The 24,864-nt window shown below is 36.1% G+C and overlaps 1 protein-coding gene across 3 annotated transcripts in view; it reads right to left on the reverse strand.

The window, feature by feature from the left end:
- Positions 1–24,864, reverse strand: part of ITGB8 (integrin subunit beta 8) — a 95,063-nt gene that overhangs the window by 20,210 nt on the left and 49,989 nt on the right. For 2 of the 3 annotated variants that reach the window (XM_005679027.3, XM_013963182.2), the window contains exons 4-8: positions 20,666–20,912; positions 19,164–19,329; positions 18,424–18,582; positions 4,222–4,317; positions 173–262 (exon numbers count right to left, since the gene is read on the reverse strand). In XM_005679027.3, the coding sequence (XP_005679084.2) occupies positions 173–262; positions 4,222–4,317; positions 18,424–18,582; positions 19,164–19,329; positions 20,666–20,912 (758 nt within the window). The remainder of the gene's footprint in view (positions 1–172; positions 263–4,221; positions 4,318–18,423; positions 18,583–19,163; positions 19,330–20,665; positions 20,913–24,864) is intronic. The other variant, XM_018047339.1, reaches the window with a different exon arrangement.

Below are 24,864 nucleotides of genomic sequence, written 5' to 3' on the forward strand. Positions count from 1 at the left end.
CAAGGTTCTGTAACTAGTTAGTGGTAGAGCCAGGGCTACATCAGGTTCCTAATTCCTAATCTGATGTTTTTCCATCACTCCTCTCAAGATGATAGAGCATTAGTTTGTACCTTGCTATAGAAATTGGGGTTAAAAGTTTATTTGAAAAAAAATGTGTACAATGTATACATACCTGATAGGCTTCTACAACCAGATTATTGAGGTTTGCAGCCTTTGATTCTATTTCACCAGCAATAGTGCCAGGCAAGAGGGGTAGAAGGTCCTAGAAAGCATACCAATAGCATTCAGTAAATTACAACTATGTACAGTGGCATCTTACTACGTACAGATGGCATCACCGACTCGATGGACGTGAGTCTGAGTGAACTCCGGGAGTTGGTGATGGACAGGGAGGCCTGGCGTGCTGCGATTCATGGGGTCACAAAGAGTCGGACACGACTGAGTGACTGAACTGAATTGAACTGAACAGTGGCTTAGCAATCAAGAAATATTTAAAAATCTTATAGGTATCAATGGAAGATGAGTCATTACATGAATAAAAAAGTTAAAACACAAGAAAAAATATAAGCAACTAACTAAAGCAGCTAAAACATAAATACCTAAAATGATATGTATTTGTATGTGCATGCGTGTGTGTGAGTACCCAAGTTACATGCTGACTTAAACTTTAAAGTATAGACCACAGAACCTAGTCCCAAAAGATTTTAAAATGAAAATGGTTCTGAGGGCAAATGAATTTGATAAATTCTGCATATGGTTTCTTCCACATAGAGACTCAAAATGTATACCCCTGCAGTTCAGAAATAATTTAGCATTATTACAATAACTGCCGCATTCTCTAACATTTACTTAATTACAAAACTGTTTTCTCATGTAACATAAATATTTTGCAGAACTGCTTTTTCATGGAGCGGTCTTTAGGACATGTTTGTCCAGACAGGAGAAAAAAAAATCAAAGTCACAAATGGAAGTTTCATCGAACAGGTGTTCTGATGGTCCATAAAAAATGGACTCTAGGTATTCCTAGTGAGAAAATGAGAATTAGTAAAGGCTTAAAGGTTTACTGAAGTTGTAGATTAACTAAGAATAGAGAAGTAACTAGTTTTACTAGAGTGAATGGTGCATATTTATATGGAATCAGATTATGAAAAGTCTTGAAATGCATTTATATATTCATTTTATCATTCACAAGTATCACTGAGTTCTTGCTGTATGCCAGCTACTACTTGAACAAGAAGCTACTACAAATAATTTAGTACCTCAGGTAAAAGGGAAATATATTTGTCAGACATTTAAAAAATTCATTTATATAACTTTCATTAAGTAACATCATATGCCACTTTGGAAATGCTAAATTATTAGGCCACATAGTTTCTACCCTTAAGGATCTCATAGGAATGTAAATGACAGTTTCAAAACATGATGTTCCCATGAAGCGATAGTCATATATGCTTACTCTTTGGAAGAAAAGTTATGACCAACCTAGATAGCATATTCAAAAGCAGAGACATTACTTTGCCGACTAAGGTCCGTCTTGACTAGAGGCTATGGTTTTTCCAGTAGTCATGTATGGATGTGAGAGTTGGACTGTGAAGAAGGCTGAGCGCCGAAGAATTGATGCGTTTGAACTGTGGTGTTGGAGAAAACTCTTGAGACTCCCTTGGACTGCAAGGAGATCCAACTAGTCCATTCTGAAGGAGATCAGCCCTGGGATTTCTTTGGAAGGAATGATGCTAAAGCTGAAACTCCAGTACTTTGGCCACCTCATGTGAAGAGTTGATTCATTGGTAAAGACTCTGATGCTGGGAGGGATTAGGGGCAGGAGGAAAAGGGGACAACAGAGGATGAGATGGCTGGATGGCATCACTGACTCGATGGACGTGAGTCTGAGTGAACTCTGGGAGATGGTGATGGACAGGGAGGCCTGGCGTACTGCAATTCATGGGGTCGCAAAGAGTCGGACACGACTGAGCAACTGAACTGAACTGAACTGAACGCAAGGGATACTGAGCAGGCATTTGAGCCATGGGGAAATCTGTCAGGGACTGTTTCCTGGAGGAGGTGATTCATGAGTTGTGTCTTCAAGGATAAGTAAGAGTTAATCAACTAATAATGGAGAATCGCTTCCAGGGATGGGAGATAAATAGCAAGAACAGAGTTACAAAGGAAAGAAAGAGCCTGGCGAGTGTGTTCCCAGGAGAATTAGAAGCATGACTGGAGAGACAAGTTTAAGGCAGACAGCTTTGGGGGATGAGGTCAGCGAGGCAAGCAGGGACCCACTAGCCTCATGTGCCATAATAATCAGAGGAAACCACTGGAGCACTTTACTCAAAGTGTGATTCAAATAGCTCATCCTGCAGCCAGGTGAAAGGTAGATTTGGGAGATGGGTTAGGAAGCTGTTATAACTCAGACAAAGGTGATTAATAAAAATGTCTGTGAGCAACCAAATTGGGTGACTGCATGGCATACACAGGACTCAGCAGAGCTTGTTACGCTTTTAGAACCTGTTGATTTTTACTTTGCATGCAATTCAATTAATAATAAACCTGGTTTTATGGTTTAACAGTCAGTGGAAATTTTCTTAAAGGAGTAGGAAGAAACTACTAGAGCCAATATCACCATCAAGAAGTAATAAATAGCAGAGAAAAAGGAGCAAAAGAATAAAAAGCTGCTCAGTGAGTTGAAATTCAATTTGAAATTTGAGCTTAGAGGTTAAGAACACAGGACTTAGGCTGTTAGGAAAGTATATAACCTCCCTAAATGCATTTGTTTCCTTCATCTTTAAAGTGGGCATATTAGTAATATTATCCTTCTTGTTATGAGTTTAAAGAGTATCAAATGAATTAATGTTAATAAACTCAGTGCTTGACAACAGTAAGTACTCAAAAAGTGGAAGCTGTTACTATTGTTAATAAAGTGATTTGGGCATTTAATCTAAGTCCGAGCTCTACTTCTGTGGATATAACAGCTGTTTCCTTAAAATGAATTCCATGGTATGTAAACTTTGGAAAAGAGGGAATTACATCTTCACTGTAGGGAAGAAATGATACAATTGCTAAGGGATTAAATGATATAATTAAAGTAGCACTTTCAGATGATAAATGTAGTAGTCAGATATTAGGGAAACTGGTGACAGGAGCACCAGCTTTAAGGCAGATGCAAATGAATTCAAGTAGCTGTTGAAACCAAAAGAAAAAATAGTTTCTCTGAAATATTAAAAAAAAAAAAGGAGTAAAGGACATTGTGGGTACAAGGTAAAAGCAAAGACAACAAGGGAGATGAAGATCCAGTGAGCAGACATGTATAACGAAAATTAGGGTATCACACCATTGTAGAAATGAAGAAAAGAGAGTTTCCGGAAAAAAGAATCTAAAAGACTGTGCAAAGAAAGCTATAGCAGGATCACAGAAGTTCTATATCGAGGGTGACAGGAGGAATCCCGTGGGGTGCTGCCAGAGTGACGCAGGTGTCAAATGTCTGTTCTGCTTGTAGGACTCGCCTTGCTGAAAAGATTCTGGACAAAACCAAAAGTGTTCTCATGTAGGAAGGCTTTGGCTGAGTCAGCCCCTTCCGTGGCTCCTCTTACTCCTTTATTAGATGACCTAGAGAAAATCTAGGTATGTTGGTGCTAGATTTGTTGAAAAATACTGATGCTCCCCAATCTAATCTATTATAAAGATATGCCCAAGGACTAGAATAAGCAGAAATGTGGACATGGTATAGTTGGGGTGTGAACTATGTTTCACCTGATAAAAGTCTTCTCCAATATTGCCACAGTCAGTACCAAGTCTGTCTACAATGCGGGAGACCCAGGTTCGATCCCTGGGTCAGCAAGATCCTCTGGAGAAGGCAATGGCACCCCACTCCAGTACTCTTGCCTGGAAAATCCCATGGACGGAGGAGCCCGGTAGGCTACAGTCCATGGGGTCACAGAGAGTCGGACACGACTGAGCGACTTCACTTCACTTCACTTCAGTACCAAGTACTATCAGTGCTCTCACTTGATTCTAATTTTAGGTTTGCAAACATACAATTTGCATTTATTTATACTTAAATGTTAACTTAGGACACTGTGTGGTATACATTAGTTAATTTAGTATTAAAAATAGACGGTACAAAGTATAAGAACCCCAGAATCCTTACCTGGGGTTCTGAGGAGTATTCTAATTTTAACTATAGATGCAAACATTTTAATTTTTACATTTTGGGAGTTAACATACCTTATACCAATGAAACTGTTTTCCTTGAACTGCAAAGATGACATTAATATTATTGTCTATTAACTTTTCTGAAAGTTGGCCTAGTGAGGGATGTTCCTGTAATGAGAAATGAGAAAATGAGACAAAGAAGGGAGTGAAATTTAGTGCATCAGTTCCATACACTTCCAAACATCTGTAATAAGTAGAACTGTATGATTAACATAAACATGTATTGGGTTGGGAAGGATTATTGTTTTACTAGAGGCATTTAAATTACTAAAAAAAATGTTAACATCAAAGTATTAAGGATTTTTTAAAGACAAAAGTGCCATAAAAATATCAGAAGCTCAGAAAAATGAAGAGGGTTGCATTCAACATAGTACAAAGTCTTTAGCACCTTTTAGGTTAACACTGGACTCCAAGTGACATAATTAAAAGATTATGTAATATTCAGAAACAGAGACATATTAGTGACAATCACATTCTGAGGTGAAATTCAGTAACAAGTGTTGAAATGCAAATATATTAACGTATAGATGCATATATATTTGATGGGCTTTCCAGGTGGCGCTAGTGGTAAAGAACCTGCCTGCCAATGCAGGAGACACAAGAGACCCAGGTTCAGTCTCTGGGTTGGAAAGATCCCCTGGAGGAGGGCCCAGCAACCCACTCCAGTATTCTTGCCTGGAGAATTCCAGGGACAGAGGAACCTGGCGGGCTACAGTCCATAAGGTTGCAAAGAGTCGGACACAACTGAAGCATCTTATCATGCATGCAATATATATTTGCTGTGTAACATGGTGTAGTACAAAGTCTATTTAAAAGAAGAAAATCCTGTATTCAAATCCTGGGTTGTCAGTTTATGATAAAAATGTATCTAGCTGTACTGGGAATATTTTCTAATGGCAACAACTGCTTTTCAAATATTTTTGCTTTGACAAAAAATAATCAGAGTTTGCCAAGCATTCCCTCTTCTTAATTTTTAAAACCATTCATATTTTATGGAAAAATTAATCCACATGTTTTTGACCAGCTTATACTTAACACACATAAAACCAATATTTAAAAAACCGTCCAAAATGTAAGCAGTTTTTGGAGCCTTCTTAATCTCTTTCTCCTTCTCAAAAACAGGAAGTAACACTGACTGAAAATATACAAAATTTAAATCCAGAAAATTATTTTTTTCTCAGAAGATCATTAAGAAGGTCAGTGTATTTTTAAGCTTAAAAGAACACATTTTTTAACCCTAGAAAAAACTGTTTTAAAAGTAAATTCTAAGTACCTCGAGGCCAATTTGTTAAAGTTACAAATGCTTAACAGATGTTTAAATAAACCATTGTTAACAGGAGAGTTGTGGATTAATGGCCATTGTTGAACCCTTTCCCCTTTCCCCCATGAAGCACAGTTATCTTTTAAGTATTAAGTATTTTACCTTTTATGTCTTGTATTTCACTAGCAGAAATACTCCCTCTCAGCCAGCTGTCCTGGTTTGGTGACGTCGCTACTCCTCAGCCTTAACTCCCACTCTATCTAACCTATTACATATTGTTTCTCTAAACGTTGAAAATAATTAATAGAGATAACAAAAATTTCATGGCCAAAAGGGAGAAGAGACAGCAATGTGCCAAAGCAACGCCTAAGTAGTTAAGGGCAAAAGGATTCCTTTCACATTTTTCTTCTTCACCAACACCTTCACTGTGATTTGTGAGAAATAACTTAAAAATGTCAGAGGGAAAGAGGAGGTAAGAAAGATTAAATGAAAACAGTTTTGGTTAAAGAAATAACCGTGTAGAGATGTATGAATTTTAATAATGTACTTATGTAGTGATAAAAAATAAGCATTTAAGATTCTCCATAAAAGAGATTCATTATAAAAAGTTATACGATAATATAGAATTTGAAGTATTGCATATCATACTACAATATGGAAAAATGTCTTGGTTAAGTGAAAGCACTCAATTATCTGGATTATTTTTCCATTATTTTTTATAAATCAATTTTTAGATGACAAAGCATGAGAACAATCTGATAGCACAGATTTATTTAAAGATGAAGACTTATGTGTTGTCAGTTGCCATCTCTCCCATTGGCCTATTTTTCTATCTATATGGCTGTACAGTAATAATCTCATAGGCCTGTGTTTCTCATCAGTGGCACTATTTATATTTTGTGTTGTGGTGTGGGACTATCCTGTGTGTTGTAAGATACTCAGCGATGTCCCTAGCCTCTACCCATTAGATGCCAATATGTCCCTGCTCCCCTAGTTGTAACAACCAAAATATCTCTGGACATTGCAATGTCTTCATGGAGGCAGGATACAAAATTGTTCTGGCTGAGAGCCATACCAGGAGCAGGGGCCCTGGAAACAGACCACTTGGGGCTTCAACTCTTGGTTCTGCAATTATTAGCTCCATGACACTGGGAATCTGTCTTTACCTCTCTGTGATATAGATTTTATATATGTAAAATAGGTATAAGTACTAGTATCTAGTATCTACTTCTCAGAGTTACGGTGGGGATTAAATGGGTTAACACATGTTTAATTTACCATTTTCTAATTATTAAGCCCAAATTAATGATTAGTAGGGGCTCATGAGTTTGGGTAGACTCTGGGAGTTGGTGATGAACAGGGAGGCCTGGCATGCTGTGGTTCATGAGGTTGCAAAGAGTCAGACATGACTGAGCGACTGAGCTGAACTGAACTGAGGGGCTCATGTCCTGATGTCACATTGCTTGTCATTTACCTAGACACTGCTATGTTGGCCTGTGTGACCACAGACTGTTCCTGATTCTTTTAGTGTTTCCATCTTCTCACTTATAAAATGGAGGTAATAGCAATATCTATACTTCACTGGGATATTGGATGGTGCTCCCTAAGTGTAAAGGAGCAAATACCGTAGCTGCTTAATAAAAGACAGCTTTCAGTAAAAGACATTTGGAGACCATTACTAAAGGCTAGATGCTGGGCTGTTGGATATGCTTTGACTTGCCTCATGCATTTACCATTTCCACCTGGCTCCTGAAGTGTTTGAATTTGTGGCTCCTGTCAACATGGTGTCTGTTGCATTCTTGATATCCTTAGTTAGTGAATGAGGGGCATGGACTAATCATTTTTTGTAAGCTGTTTAATGAGAATGGTAATAAAAAATTTTCTGCTTAAACATGATTTAACCAAACATAATTTATTTAGAACATTCTATTTCATAAATATTTTCATCAGTTTTTGTTTTGGTTGAGTTACTTTGGAAAATCATTTTTTTTTCTCATTTTTAGGGGCATTAGAAGCAGTGTGAGTCTACTTTGAGCCTAGCCCAGGTGATTCTATGTGCAACTTTGCTTTCACTTCTTAGGAAAAACAAACAAAAAAAACACCTAAATACTGTTTGCAGAAATAATTTCCTGGCTAGTTTCCTGCAAGCATGAGAAGCATTCAAATTAGGTCTAATCTAAAGTTATTATTGAAGTCCTTATTGTTCACATGGCATTTACAGTTCTAAACAGATCGCAAGCTAAAATCAGGCATTTCATTAATTTAAAAATCTGTAATATATATATATACACACACACATATACATGTACATATTATTTTAATTGAAGTGTAGTTGCTTTACAATATTATATTAGTTTCAGGTGTATAACATAGTGATTCACTGTTTCTATAGATTATAAGCAATTAGCTATAATAGCCTAGCCTACAAAATATTAGCTATATTCCCTGTGTTGTATGTTACATCTTTGTATCTTATTTTATACCTAATAATCTTACCTCTTAATCCTTTTATCTTATCTTGCCCCTCCCTCATCCCTCTCCCTGTTAGTAACTACCAGTTTGTATCTGTGAGTCTGTTTCTGATTTGTTATAGTCATTCATTTGTACTTTTTTCAGATTCAACATATACGTGAATATGTTCAGTATTTGTCTTTCTCTATCTGACTCATTTTACTCAACAAAACACCCTCTAGATCCATCCATGTTATTGCAGATGGCAATAGTTCATTCAAGGGTTGAGTAACACTCCATTGCTATATATATATATACCGCAAACTTCATTTATCTCTTGGTGGACAGCTTGCTTTCCTATCTTGACTTTTGTACACAGTGCTCCTATGAACATTGAGGTACATAGGTCTTTTTGATTTTCATTTTCTTCATATATATATGCCTAGGAGTGGAATTGTTGGATCATATCTTAGTTCTATTTTTAATTTTTTGAGTAATCTCAGTACTGTTTCCATAGTGGCTGTACCAGTTTAAATTCCCACCAACAATGCACTATGATTCCCTTTTCTTTACATTACTCTTCTATATTTGTTATTTGTGGTCTTTTTGATGATAGCCATTCTGACAGGTGTGAGATGATATCTCACTGTGGTTTTTTTAATTTGTACTTCCCTAATGATTAGTGATGTTGAACATCTTTTCAGATGCCTGTTGGCCATCTGTATTTCTTCTTTGGAAGAATGCCTATTGAGGTCTTTTGCCCATTTTTAAAATACATGTGTTTGTTTTTCGATATTGAGTTGTATTAACTGTTAATATATTTTGGATATTCACCCCTTATTAGACATATCATTTGCAAACATCTCACATTTAATAGGATGCATTTTCATTTTGTTGATGGTTTCTTTTGCTGTGTAAAAGCTTTTCAGTTTGATTAAGTTCCATTTGTTTATATTGCTTTTGTTTCCCTTGCCTGAGGAGACAGGTCTGAAAAATAGTACTAAGATCTTTGTCAAAGACCATACTGCCTGTGTTTCCTTCTAAGAGTTTTGTGGTTTCTGGTCTTACATTTAGGTCTTTAATCCATTTGAGTTTATTTTTGAATATGATGTGAAAAAAAGAATGTTCTAGTTTTATGCTTTTGAATGTAGCTGTCAGTTTTCCCAGCACCATTTGTTGAAGAGTCTGTCTTTTCTGCACTGTATATTCTTGCCTCATTTGTCATAGATTAATTGACAGTATGTGCATGGGTTTATTTTTGGACTGTCTATGTATCTGATCTATATGTCTGTTTTTGTGTCAGTACGTACTGTTTTGATTGCTATAGCTTTGTAGCATAGTGTGAAGTCAGAGAGAATCATACTTCCAGCTTTGTTTTTTTCTCTCAATATTTCTTTGGCAAGTTGGGGTCTTCTGTGATTGTATATACATTTTAGAATAATTTGTTTTAGTTATGTGAAAAATGCCATTGGTAATGAGAATTTGCATTACATCTTTGGGTAGAAGGCTTTGGGTAGTATGGCCATTTTAACAATACTAATTCTTCCAGCTCAAGAGCATGGGATATCTTTTCATTTCTTTTTATCATTTTCAATTTGCTTCATCATGTTTTATAGTTTTCGGAGCATAGGTCTTTCACCTTCTTGATTAAGTTTATTCCTAGGTATTTTTATTCCTTTTGATGCAAATTTAAATGAAGTTGTTTTCTTGCTTTCTGTCCCTGAGAAAATATATACTAATATATTATTAGTGTATAGAAAAATAACAGATTTTGTATGTTAATCTTGTATCCTGAAATTTTACTGAATTAATTCATTAGTTTTAATAGTTTTTTGATGGAGACTTTATGGTTTTCTATATATAGTATCATGTTATCTGCATATAGTGATATAATCATTTATGTTGAACAGAGATATTGACCTTTTTTTTTTTTTTTTTTTGGTATTGTTTTTGTCTGAGTTTGGTTTCAGGGTAAAAGTGGCCCCATAGAATCAGTTTGGAAGTGTTTGAAAGTGAAAAAAATGAAAGTGAAAGTTGCTCAGGAAGTCGTATTTTCTTTTCAATTCTTGGAAATAGTTTAAGAAAGACAGATATTAACTCTTCTTTGTATGTTTGGTGGCATTCTCCTGAAGCTCTTTGGTCCTGGACTTTTGTTTAGGAGGTTTTGATTATTGATTCAGTATCAATACTAGTTAGTGATCTGTTCAAATTATCTACTTCTTCCTAATTCAGTCTTGGAATATTGTATGTTTGTAGGAAATTACCTATTTCTTCTAGTTTGCCCAATTTGTTGGTATTAATAGTTCTTAATATTCTCTTATGATCATTTGTATTTCTGTGATTACAGCAGAACTTCTCTTTCATGTCTTACTTTGTGTATTTGGGTACTCTTTTTTTCTTAATTATCTTGGTCAACAGCTTATTAATTTTATCTTTTAAAAAAACAGCTTTTGGTTTTGTTGATCTTTTCTATTGTAGTTTAAGAAATTAAATAAACTTCAGTTTATTTATTTCTGCTTTAATCTTTATTAAACCCTTCCTTTTGCTGCCTTGGGACTTTGTGTTTGTTTTCCTTTAGATGGTAAGTTAGGCTGCTTCTTTAAATTTTTCCTAATTTCTTGATATAGGCCTGTACTATAAACCTCCCTCTTAGAACTGCTTTTGGTATATCCCATAGATTTTAGAGTATTGTGTTTCCATTTTTATTTGTCTCAATTTATTTTCTGATTTCCTCATCAATTTCTTCTTTGACCACTGATTTCTTACTAGCATATTGTTTAGTCTCCATGTCTTTGTTCTTTTCCCACTTTTCTGTCTATAGGTGATTTCTAGGTTCATGCCATTGTGGTCAGAAAAGATGCTTGATATAATTTCTATCTTCTTAAATTTGTCGAGACAATTGGCATGTGGTCTCTGGAGAATGTTTCATGTATACGTGAGAAGACTGTGCATTCTGCTATTTTTGGATGGAATGTCCTGTAGATATCTATTAAGTGCAACTGGTGTAATGGTTCATTTAAGGCCACTGTTCCCTTATTGATTTTCTGTCTGGATGATCTCCTCAGTGATGTCATTGGGATGTTAAAGTGTCCTACTATTATTGTATTACCATCTGTTTCTTTATTTCTGTGTGTGTGTGTATTCCTATATTGGGCATATATATGTTAATAAGTGTAATCTCCTCTTGTATGGATCCCTTTATCATTATATAATATTTAATGCCCTTATTTGTCGTATGTTACAGACTTTCTTTTAAAGTCTACTTTGTCTGATGCAGGTCGGCTGCCTCAGCTTTCCTTTGTTTCCATTTGTATAGAGTATCTTTTTTCAACCCCTTACTTCTAGTCTGTGTATCTGTAGCTCTCAAGTGAGTGTCTTATAGCAGCATATAGATGGTTTTTTTTTTTAATCGAATGAGCCACCTTATGCCCTTTGATTGGAGCATTTCGCCCACTGATATTAAAAATGATTATTGGTAGGATGGGAGCTGACTGTGGCTCAGATCATGAACTCCTCATTGCCAAATTCAGACTTAAATTGAAGAAAGTAGGGAAAACTGCTAGAGCATTTAGGTATGACCTAAATCAAATCCCTTATGATTATACAATGGAAGTGAGAAATAGATTTAAGGGCCTAGATCTGATAGATAGAGTGCCTGATGAACTATGGAATGAGGTTTGTGATATTGTACAGGAGACAGGGATCAAGACCATCCCCATGGAAAAGAAATGCAAAAAAGCAAAATGGCTGTCTGGGGAGGCCTTACAAATAGCTGTGAAAAGAAGGGAAGCGAAAAGCCAAGGAGAAAAGGAAAGATATAAGCATCTGAATGCAGAGTTCCAAAGAGTAGCAAGGAGAGATAAGAAAGCCTTCAGCGATCAATGCAAAGAAATAGAGGAAAACAATAGAATGGGAAAGACTAGAGATCTCTTCAAGAAAATTAGAGATACCAAGGGAACATTTCATGCAAAGATGGTCTCGATAAAGGACAGAAATGGTATGGACCTAACAGAAGCAGAAGATATTAAGAAGAGGTGGTAAGAATACACAGAAGAACTGTACAAAAAAGATCTTTATGATGCGGATAATCACGATGGTGTGATCACTCATCTAGAGCCAGACATCCTGGAATGTGAAGTCAAGTGGGCCTTAGAAAGCATCACTACGAACAAAGCTAGTGGAGGTGATGGCATTCCAATGGAGCTATTTCAAATCCTGAAAGATGATGCACTCAATATGCCAGCAAATTTGGAAAACTCAGCAGTGGCCACAGGACTGGAAAAGGTCAGTTTTCATTCCAATGCCCAAGAAAGCAATGCCAAAGAATGCTCAAACTACTGCACAATTGCGCTCATCTCACACGCTAGTAAAGTAATGCTCAAAATTCTCCAAGCCAGGCTTCAACAATATATGAACCGTGAACTTCCAGATGTTCAAGCTGGTTTTAGAAAAGGCAGAGGAACCAGAGATCAAATTGCCAACATCTGCTGGATCATGGAAAAAGCAAGAGAGTTCCAGAAAAACATCTATTTCTGCTTTATTGACTATGCCAAAGCCTTTGACTGTGTGGATCACAATAAACTGTGGAAAATTCTGAGATGGGAATACCAGACCACCTGACCTGCCTCTTGAGAAATCTGTATGCAGGTCAGGAAGCAACAGTTAGAACTGGACATGGAACAACAGACTGGTTTCAAATAGGAAAAGGAGTACGTCAAGGCTGTATATTGTCACCCTGCTTATTTAACTTCTATGCAGAGTACATCATGAGAAACGCTGGACTGGAAGAAGCACAAGCTGGAATCAAGATTGCCGGGAGAAATATCAATCACCTCAGATATGCAGATGACACCACCCTTATGGCAGAAAGTGAAGAGGAACTAAAGAGCCTCTCAATGAAAGTGAAAGAGGAGAGTGAAAAAGTTAGCTTAAAGCTCAACATTCAGAAAACGAAGATCATGGCATCCGGTCCCATCACTCCATGGGAAATAGATGGGGAAACAGTGGAAACAGTGTCAGACTTTATTTTTTGGGCTCCAAAATCAGTGCAGATGGTGACTGCAGCCATGAAATTAAAAGACGCTTGCTCCTTGGAAGAAAAGTTATGACCAACCTAGATAGCATATTCAAAAGCAGAGATATTACTTTGCTGAATAAGGTCCGTCTAGTCAAGGCTATGGTTTTTCCAGTGGTCATCTATGGATGTGAGAGTTGGACTGTGAAGAAGGCTGAGTGCCGAAGAATTGATGCTTTTGAACTGTGGTGTTGTAGAAGACTCTTGAGAGTCCCTTGGACTGCAAGGAGATCCAAACTGTCCATTCTGAAGGAGATCAGCCCTTGGATTCCTTTGGAAGGAATGATGCTAAAGCTGAAACTCCAGTACTTTGGACACCTCATGCGAAGAGTTGACTCATTGGAAAAGACTCCGATGCTGGGAGTGATTGGTGGCAGGAGGAGAAGGGGACGACAGAGGATGAGATGGCTGGATGGCATCACTGACTCGATGGACGTGAGTCTGAGTGAACTCTGGGAGTTGGTGATGGACAGGGACGCCTGGCGAGCTGCAATTCATGGGGTCACAAAGAGCTGAACAGGACTGAGCAATTGAACTGAAGTGAACTGAACTATGTGCTTATTGCCATTTTGTTACTTTTTTCTGGTTGTTTCTCTGTTTTGTCTTATTTCAGTCTGTTCCTTTGTAGTTTGATGATTTGCTTTAGATAGTATGCTTGTGTTCATCTCTTTTTAGTTTGGTAGTAGACTTTAGTTCATATCTTTTCATTTTAGCTTTTGTATACCTATTATAGGTTTTTGATTTGTGGCTACCATGGAGTTCATGTATGTTGATGTATAACTATGTCTGCTTGTTTTAAGCTGATAGTCATTTAAGTTTAAACATATTGTAGAAGAGCTAAATTTTTTACTATCCCTTTTCCACCTTTTGTGTTTTTGATATCATGTTTTACATTTCATGCCTATCCCTTAACTATTTATTATAGCTTTAGTTGATTCTATAATTTTGTCTTGTAACCTTTTCACTAGCTTATGTATGTAGTTGAACTACCATGTTACCATATATCTGCCTTTACCAGTGGTATTTCCCCCTTCCTATAATTTATTTCTTAGTTACAGCCTTTTCTTTTTCATTTAACATTTAAGTTTGGATAATATTGATTAACTCTCTTAGTTTTTTCTTGTCTGAGGTGCTCTTTAAAATCTTTCAATTCTGAATGATAACTTGCTGTACAGAGTATCTATCCTAGGTTGTAGGGTTTTTTCCCTTTCAGCACTTTAAAGTGTGTCATGTCCCTCCCTTGCAAAACTTGCTATAAAATCAGCTGATAGCCTTATGGGTGTTCCCTGTATGTCACTCTGTTTTTCTCTTGCTGAAAGTTTTCTCTTGCCTTAAACTAAAAGTCATAACAATATTAAAAAAAAAATTGCATATAAACTTAAAACTTTCTAGGTGCTTTTTTCCTGGGTGAAACTCCCTTTACTTTGCTGATGGTGCATGTTCATAAAACCCAGAGGTGCTAACACTCTAAACTAATCATATCTGTTTAATTTTGAAAGTTTTTTATACAGTGTTAAGCAGAGAAAAAGTATGAATCAGGAAATAGGGTGAAAGTTTTGATTATATGCTTCAGTTTAGCTATGTTAAAATTAACTTTATTATTCTTATGACATATTAGTAATTTCTATGAGACTATATAAATTAAAGGACTTCTGGAGAGTTAAATGAGAGGAGGAGTGAAGAATCACTGACCTTAAAATGATGAGGCACAAAAAGAAAAAAAGGTTCAGAGAAAGAAACACCAAATCTAAGCTACTAAATGCAATTAGCAGTGTGGTAGGATCTTGCCTATTTGCATCTCTCCATGAGGACTGAGAGTCACAGCAATATTTAAAAATCTCATTAATAATGGTTCATTGTGTGACCTGTTTCCCTCTTCCAAATACTTGCTCCCTGGGCCCGTTTCATTGTTATTGGAGACTCTGGCGTTAGTCGTGGTTGAGGGTGGGGGTGACTGGTTGTGAAGAGGGCTCTGAATGAGGTTGGGAATCACCCTGGAGGAGCTGGGTAGGGAAACAGGATGAATCTACACCATTAATAAATGGCAACCCACTCCAGTGTTCTTGCCTGGAGAATCCCAGGGACCGGGGAGCCTCGTGGGCTGCCGTCTATGGGGTCGCACAGAGTCGGACATGACTGAAGTGACTTAGCAGCAGCAGCAGCTACCATTTTAGAATTAATTTTTAAATTTTAAACTGTTATAAATTATAACTGGTAAATTATAAAACTATATTACTACTCGTTTTTCATTCTGGCACTTGGAGAAAAAGCAGTGGAAAATGTAATTTAGTTAATACTATAACATTATTTGCCAATGGTCATATATAAAATATAACAATGTTTAAATATAAATTATTTAAAAATTTATCTCATCATGTAATATATATAAGAAAAATTATATACTTTATTTTATTTATTCTATAAGTAAGATTGCAACTAGAAAGTAGAGCAAAATTTACACCAAGAACTTCACCACTCTATTTGTTCTAGGTATCCCTTGAGACAGTATGGCAAAGTAGTTAAGAATACATATTTATTAAAAGAGTGAACTGGATTGAACCCTGATTCTGCTACTGATTAACTTTTTAGCTGTGTGTCCTCAGTCAAGTTTCTTAATTTCTTATACCCTCAGTTTTTCTATTTATAAAAGAAAGATAATTATGACTACCTTACTGAGTTGTTATAAAGATAAATTTCATATAGTATGCACTGTACTGTGTGCAGTATACTGATACTGTATGTAGCAACAGTGATTTCAGTTAATAAAACCTCAAAACATGGTAGATGTTACTATTCTGAAATTCACATTGATCCTCATGAAATAGCTATGTGAATAAGCAGTAGAACTCTGGACGATGTAAATTAGACATATGAAATGCCTTTTATCAATTATTACCTTTTATAAGTGAAAGAACCAGAGTCTTGGACCAAGAGGCCCAGATACTATTCAACTTTACTGGTATTGGCTGCTGGAGATAAAACTAAGAAGCAAAATATTTTATTGCTTGTCTAAACTTTATCCTTTCAAATTCCTCTGTAATGGCTGAACAGGAGAGAATAGAAGTCGTTTTAATATGAGCAGATAAATATGCTTAGAGTTAGGCTCAGGGTAGCTTGGATAGAGGAGGTTTCAGAGCAGTAGTACATCTTGTGTGTATAAATGCACAGTCAAGGGATCAATCAAAATGCTTGAATTTCTTTTGTTTTAGGGCAGTGTCCCTGGAAATGAAGGGAATAAGACTTGTTAAGAAAGAACTCCTTAAAACACACGCCTGGGATTACTGAGGTAAAATACTCTTCTAAGGTAGTAGCAATATTGGTTTATTCAGTACCTATCAGTGACGTGTGGAAGGTTATCAGTGATATGTTCATTCTTTTAAATAGGTAAAAGTGTTCAATAAGACAAATACATTTCATGATAGTTTGTCCAAATTCCTGATATATGAGTCCAAACACTGTGTAAAATTCCACCAGAATTATACTTTGTTTCTGTAAGGTTATATGGCATGGAATATGTCTAAAAGTATGAGAACATTTCTTTGCCTTAAGGAATCCTTCCTAGATGAGCAGCAGCACCATCTAAAGTACAATGTGGAGAGCTGACTTCAGTGACTTGGCAAAACTTTAAAAGGATAATTGCAATGCAGTTTGAGAATAATGTAATTATTACTTTTCCTTAAAAAAAGCTTCTATTTTTCTCACAATAGAATGGTTCCTCTTGTCTTCTCTCAACTCCCAGTAAATGAATTAGAACTCTATCTCAGATTAAAAGAGATTGAACAGAAGGAAAGATAAGAAATGACTAAAATGGATGAATCCCATGAAGTGAAATGTGACTGAGTAAGACAGAATCAACAATGAGAAAGACACTAAGGGAATAACTCCAAATCCTAGATTTTAAAATTCAAATTCTAGCTACTTTAAAAAAATCTTTAAATGTTAAGGTTGCTTTCAAGAATCTAAACCAACCAAGGGTTGATCTTGTTTTATGTGGTAATGCAGTTGTTCCTTTAGACTTTCAAAAAGTCTGGTAGGGCATTTCAGATTAACTAACTAAAACTATTTAAATTTCACTTGTAGGAACCACACACATTTCAGCATAATCTATATGCTTCTGATATTACACTTCCCAAACTGTGCATGAGGTGTCTTCAAGCCCTGTGGTACACTCACCAGGGTGCTGCAAAATATCTTAAATATTTAAGGGAAGCATAGCAATACTTGACATCTGTCAGGTATCCATGAACTACCATCTGGAAGTGGTTCACAGCTTATGATTACATTTGGCTCTGTTCTTTTACATGATGTCATATTTAGCAAAACTAAGCAGCATGAAAATCAGTATGTAGCAGAAAATGAGGGTGGCTATGTCCTGTTTGATTCCAAGGCTTGGGAAGCTCCCATTATAACATATTTACTAAGAATGACACAAATTTTATATATATATATATACATATATATGATTCATCTGTATTATTGTTTTAACTGGCTACTAGGCTTTTAGAACATAAATAGTTATGTTATTTGGCCCTAACTACTTAATACAGAGAACTGTCAGGTGGTCTGTTTGTTTTGACTTTGTGTACCAGGGTAAAGATTACTGAGACCTAGGTGCCACAATATAAGAAAGTTTGGAAGCTTTTGTTCTAACATTTGCATGCATGTATAAACAGGGATCACATCACAAATAAATGATGCTTTATGCAATTGATTTTCTACATGTAGAATAGCTAATGCTGGGAAATATGGGTCTAGGAGATTGTATTTAAATATATGATTCAGAGGTGAAACTAACCCTCAGGAAGCTCCTTTCTCCAGGGGATCTTCACAACCCAGGGATCAAACCCAGGTCTTCAGCATTGCAGGTAGATTATTTACCATCTGAGTCACTCAGGGAAGCCCAAATACCGATAAACTTCAGAAGGAAGGAGTGAAGTATAAAATATTAAAAGCCAACCTTGTTTTACTCCTTTTTCCCCCTAGTCTCTACTTAGATTTTGTTTTTCTCTGAGGATTCCTCAGGTCAGATACACTTTTGTTCATCTCGAATATGTTTTTCAATACTAACCCTGTAGAACTAGCTATAAGTAGTCAGGCAAACATATATGTGTATGCTCTTTTCCTTTGAAGGTTCTTCAGTTGCATAAAAAAGTAAGCTTTTCTATCACTTGTATTTTCATAAATTATACATTGCTTTGTAGGACATTAGAGAGTCAGCTACTAGATGTTATCCATGTATTTCAGCCTTACATTTTATTGATCAAAATTTATAGATTGCATTGTTCTGTAACTTGTCTCTCATGACTTGTCCTGACTCTGCATCATGACCCTTTAGGTAATTTCTTGGTACAGGGACAGCTGAATTTGCCAATTTAAACTTACACTAACCCAAAGAGTCATAATTACTAATAGGCTATTGTTACATTACCATGCTCGTTGATCTGACGTAGACATTGTTTTTCAGATGGCAGTTTCCGTCATTTGGCACCACTATGCCTGCCAATTTGCTATCGAGAGCAAGATGAGATGTCTGATCTGTCATCACCAGCAGCAATCTTTTAGCTTCTTTTCGCCATCCAATATGACTCTTAAGATAAACATGTAATTAGATCTTGTACAATAACATAGATTTTACTGTGGTCTGTATCTGAAGTAAACATTAAATATAAGTTAACAAACATTAAGTCAGGCTAGAATTATGTGCATAAATTCAACGCTGTTTCACAAATACCATTAACTTTTATTTGTATATCCTCTTCCACAGCCATTAAACCACACTAGTTCCTGGCAAGAGACTTCTGGTGTTCCCACAGAGGAAGCACAGGCCAGGTTTACAAAGCTCAGACTGCCTAATGTGACGTGAGTAGGACAACAAGCTATTCCTGGCTCTTCCTTGCAGAGCAGTGAGTGGAAAGAGCAGCCCTTTTGGAAATGATTTTCCAAGAACATAAGGTTTTCTTTCCCTTGTATCTTTCCCTGTTTATAAACTTCTCCTAATTTAGTCCCTCTGTCCTGAACACATACCAAAATGAGTATCATTGGTGACAAGTAAGTGATAGAAGAATGTATTCTTTTCTGTAATGTTTCACTCCATAAACCAAAGAGAAATCATAAATTCTTGGGGAATTTTACATCTGAGCAAACACTCAATAATATGAAACTTCTTACCTCACAGACAGCTGCCTGAAGCATAGCATCAAAACCTCCTTCAGGTGTGTCTATATTTCCAGAGATCTTCTGTCTGTGAACTGCTTTTTCAAACTCAGTGATGTTCTCTGTCAAAGACAGCACATGGATATACCCATGGGGAGGCATACAGTCTAAGTTGTAGTCACTGTATGGGTAAAGAAGAAATGCAAATTGTTTTGCTATGTGTCCTTCAAAGATCCAAAATATTACTCATGTAAAAGTGTGTGGTTGATGTGAGAAGGGAATACATTTTTTTTTGCCAATAAAACTTTATTAGAGAAAAATCTATATTTTATAAAATCAGAGAAAAACTCAATATTGCTGAATATTTCTTTGCAGGTAGGAATATAATAGCTTGGCTTCAAAACATAAAGAAGATTAAGCATGTTCCTTTAATATAGGACACCTAAGGGCTTTTATTATGCTAATATACACTATTAGTTTTTAAGAGGAGATGAGAATTTTCAGTGATTTCTTATCACATTTGTTCATGGAACAACTGAAAAACACTTTTGGGGAAATATTTTTAGGAATTTAGTTAAAATACTGTACTTTTGTTAGCTATTTTAAAATATTTTGCTAATTTTAAAGTGATTCTTGTAGAATCATTGATGAATAGTCAAAATTCATTAAAATTGTTTTGAGAATTCCATGATGTCCTCAAAGGTAAGGATTATTTCTCAAGTGCATCTGTGCTTGGGGAGAAGGTGTATGAAGCTCCATATAGAGATGCATCAGTCTTTTTCCACTACAACAGACAGCAGTGCTGTTTTGGTAAATTAGACTATACGCTGTAAAGTGATTTGGGCAATGTATGAAAGTCGGAAGGAAGATGATAAAATTAAATGTTTTGTTAAGAGAGAACTGGACACATTTATATTTGCTTTCCAAAAATTCAACAGGCTAAATGTTGTGTGAGAAATTTGTATTTTAAAGGTCGGTTTTCCTTTCACAGTAGGGCACACACTATTTATAATCAGCCTTCCAACATGATAAGAAAAAGAACTCTTTCTAGCAAACAAATCCTCATTTTTTGACCTACCCACCCTCCATGTGCTAGCTGAGTTTTCTTTGAAATAACATTATAAGCAAAGTAATTATAAACACAGTCACAATACAGTAATGGAAATGTAGGTGCAATACTGGCAGAATAAGTGCTTTAAAATTGATAAGCCTTGCTTCAGCAAATCTGGAACAATAAAAAAGAGAAATACAGAATATTCAAAGGGGTATTTATATATAGGGTAGCCTGATTATTGAATGTTTGTAATAAAAACTAAGTGAAAAATATAAAAAATAAAAGCCCCTTTTAATCTTAGAAGTTTCAGATAGGAATGTCCTTCCTCTATCAATATTTTTATTTCTCATTTAATTAAAACAAAAATAGATAATTTAGTAAGTCCTTGATATAAAACCAAAATGAGATTTTACAGGGTTTAAACTTGTTTAGCATTAGGAAGTCCATGTCTAGTATTAGATACCTGCATTGATTATGAATTCTTTCTGGATGGATACTAATGTATGGTGAAACTGTTTTATCAACGTATGAGCCAAATCCAAGGCGAAAGTCACGGGAGAAAAATGCCATTTTTCTAGATAAATCATTTCCAACTGAATTTAATTTTTCAATATTATTGTGCATTGATGCTGAGACATCAACCAGATAATAAAGATCCACAGGATATTTCTTCAGAGGATGAATTTTCAGCATAAAATTAGCTTCAGCTCCTAGTTCAAAGAAAGACAAACATAGTGTAGTATTCATTTTTAACATCTCAGGTTAAGCTATCAATAAATCAGTCACATTTTAGATATAGAACATTGATCACTAATTTGTGCATAATGAAGAAAATTGGGAATATTCTGGAATAATTTTAAGGCAGTTAGAAGAACATACCAATGTTTTAGTCTCCAACTTCTGCAAAGCATTTCTCATAATTCTATGGGGCAAAGATAACAGCAAACAGACCAACTCAATATAAATGTAATAGGGAATATATTTATCACCATATGCACCTGCATTTCTAGTGTCTAGTAAAGCACAGCCCAGACATCAAACAGCATTCTGTTATGAGAGACTAGAAGACTGTGTTTGTTTGCAGGTGACTTTCAGGTTTGAAGACATCCAGAAAGGCATTCTAAGAAAATTTACCCCTTATTGGATGCAGGTGTAAATTAATTCTTCTGGGTTAAGGCCTATTTATATATGAGATGCAGAAACTATGGTACTAAGAAGTACATTAAGCAATTCAGAATACTTACTACCTCATCATGAGTTGTTTGATAAGATTCTTCCCAACCATTAGTTGTAAGAAAAAATGAGACAGTGGTCTAAAGAATGATATGCAGCAGCCACACTGAGAACCTAAGCTATGTAGGGGACCGCATTTGTACAATGCATAATAAGTGCTTAAGAAACATATATGTTGAAGAGGGATCACAGAGGCAAAGGAACTGGATGAGAAGAGAAACTCACCATAAAAGGAGAATTGTTGGAGCCTCCAAAGGACAACTGTCTTTGCAATACAGTTTTATTTAGCTCTCTGTCCATTATCATGTGATACAAAGATCTGGTACCTTTCAGAATGAGTACTTCTGTATTTAACTTTTTAAAGTACGTGGTAAAAAGTTATCAATTTAAATACAGACAATTTGAATTTACTTTTTTAAACAATAAAGCAAATTCTTTGTAAGTCATTAATTATTTGTATATGGGGAGTATTTTGAATGGAAAAAAAATGAATAAATACCAACTTGAGTACATAATTAGTAGCCTGATCTACTTATGAAAAGGAATCCTATAATTTATCAAATCATTTTTAGTCTTAATATGCTTAAACATATAGCATATTTTAAGCATAATAATAGCATAATATAGCATAAGAATAGCAACATTATAAACTTATTTAATAGTTCAGATGTTTTTCAGCCAGATTATGGAATGTATTCAAAATAGTAAGCTTTTTGGTTTTATTAATATTAATTATGGAAGAAAGTGGCTATTTACTTATTCCTAAATTTGCCTTTACATGCAGGAAAATTCTTTATTATAACATCTCTGTTTCATCTGCCTGAGTTTGGGAGGAGAAATTGGGTTTGCATAGCCCAGCCCAGTCAACTTTCTCACTCCCTTTTTTTAGGAGCTGGGCTGCCTACGGAGAGCATATATTCAGTTCTGCTTTCTAAGTATATGGTGAAAAAGTCTACCCGTGGAAGTGACCTGAAGTTTGGGTAGAGAAGTTTAATTCAGGAGAATGATAGAATCAGGTAGACAGAGCTGAATTGATGAAAAATAGAAATGGAGTATGTTGGAAAGTGTAGTTCATGTGGAGGAGCTTGTGTTTTAATATGTGGGTCAGCATTTAATTTTTTTTTTTAATTTGTGTAGTTGTTTTTTAACTGTTGAATTAGGCAAATGGCTGGAGGCATTAGGCACTGGCCACATGGTATTTTCACCTTGATGGATCATTGTAGTTTATGTTGGCTCTGCCTAAAGATGAATGGTTGCCTATTTTGACAGAGTCACTGAAAAATATATCAGATATTCAGTGTATTGTGTGAGTTGTTATACTGTTGGTTGGTTATCTCAGCCACAGGCAGGCAGAGTCTGTACAGAATCAACAAAAGCACAGTCCTTGGAGGCCTGAGCTATTGGGAGAGCTCCAGCCATTCAGGGGTCTTGGCTTCCCTGGTGGCTCAGACGGTAAAAGCAGCTGTTTGCAATTCAGGAGACCCAGGTTTGATCCCTGGGTCAGGATCCCCTGGAGAAGGAAATGGCAACCCACTCCAGTACTCTTAGAGCCTGGAAAATTCCATGGATGGAAGAACCTCATAGACTACAGTCTATGGGGTCGCAAAGAGTCGGACACGACTGAGCGACTTCACTTTCACTTTTCAGCACATATCAACTGCTCACAGCTGAGCAAGCAAATCCTAGGCTCACTAGCCTCAGCAAAGAAGACGGCTTTTAGGAACCCTTGCCAAGTGACCAGGGTTAGAGGGTGCAGTCTGCTGTGGCTTGATTTTGGATTACATAGATGCTGACATTAGCTCATGTACCTGGGTCAGTTGAAGACCGCAGCATGGACTGACACCTCAGGAAGACAAATTTTCACCATAGGAGAAAGGAAAATCTTTCTGTACACAGGCCTTTTACTCATTGCTGGAGAGAACAATAATCACTACTTTAAAACTGCAAGGCACTTGAGTTTCCTAAAAGGTTTTAGCTTTAAGCAGTGAGCTTAAGGTAGGCAGCCCTAAATAGGCTGACCCCAGACCACTCTGCTTGTTAAGGAAGAAGCTGAAGGGGCCAAGTTTAGATTACCACATTTTGCTGATGAGCAAATGACACTCCATGACACTCCCTTGTTATGCTCTCCAGTTGGCTTTGGATTGGATAATTGGATATGAAACAGAAACCTTCTCTTCATATAGGCAGTAGATATAAATACCTTTTCATGGGAATATGGATACTATGTCCCTTGATAAAATCCTCATTCAGTTCATAGTGGGATTCCACCAACACTGGGCTCAAAGGGAAAATGACATTAAAAAGGTTTTGAATATACTGAATGAGAAAGAATCAAATCTAAAAATAAAACAATATCTGTGGCTATCACCATTGTAATATAAAGTCCAGCAGAAAAGTCTTAAATGTTACTCTGAGAGAGGAGTTACGTGGGGGTTGATTATTTTAGTGAGTAAGAGCTACTAACTGAAGTGATCTGTCGAAAATATTTACCACGATATTTGGTATCTAGTAAATTCCCAGATGGCATTAGTGTTAAAGAACCCGCCTGCCAATGCAGGAGACATAAGAGATGCCAGTTTGATTCATGGGTCTGGAAGATCTGCTGTAGGGCATGGCAACCCACTCCAGTATTCTTGCCTGGAGAATCCCATGGACAGAGGAGCCTCGAGGGTTACAGTCCCCAGGGTTGCAAAAAGTCAGACATGACTGAAGTGACTTACCAGGCACACACAAATATATAGACATTAGTAATTATTACCATTATTGTTACTACTAGATTCTAAGCAACATCAGGATAAGAACTGTTTATTCATCTCTGAAGCCTCTGATTTGGTACATGCATAGCCACTCATAAATGTTCTTTAAAGTATAATTGAAGAATATTTTCATACAGCATTTGAAAAGGCCCACATGTATACCATAGTAAGAAGCTGATATTTATAATTTCTTTCACATAGTTCAGGAGATCTTAAATATTAATAGTTTCTCTCTGTAAGAGGAAAAGAGTATCATCTGGCCCCCAAATATTTATGTCACCACTTATGTCAGCTACAGGAAAGCTTCATCTTCATATTTTGAGATTTTAAAGGCTCTAATCCTATTCCCTTGATTAACTTCAAAGGCAAAAAAAATAGTTTGTGACATAGAATAAGAAAGGGTACTTGGAGGAAAGTTGAGACCTACTTACAGCTAATGCCAATATTGGTTTGAATAGACCAAAGAACTAAAGTTGTTAGAATGAATTTTAAATCACTCAACTAATGGTGTGAGCATCTCTGAAGAACTAGTTGCAACAAACATGTCTGGACACTAAGAAAAGATAACTTAAAAATATTCTGCATAAGATGAAACTAACAAGTCATAGGAAAATATGGAGACATGTAGAAGGAAAAAAGAGCTGCCAGTTTCTATTCATTGTCTTTGGGCAGG

Source organism: Capra hircus, chromosome 4 (genome assembly GCF_001704415.2).
Source record: "Capra hircus breed San Clemente chromosome 4, ASM170441v1, whole genome shotgun sequence".
NCBI lineage: Eukaryota > Metazoa > Chordata > Mammalia > Artiodactyla > Bovidae > Capra > Capra hircus.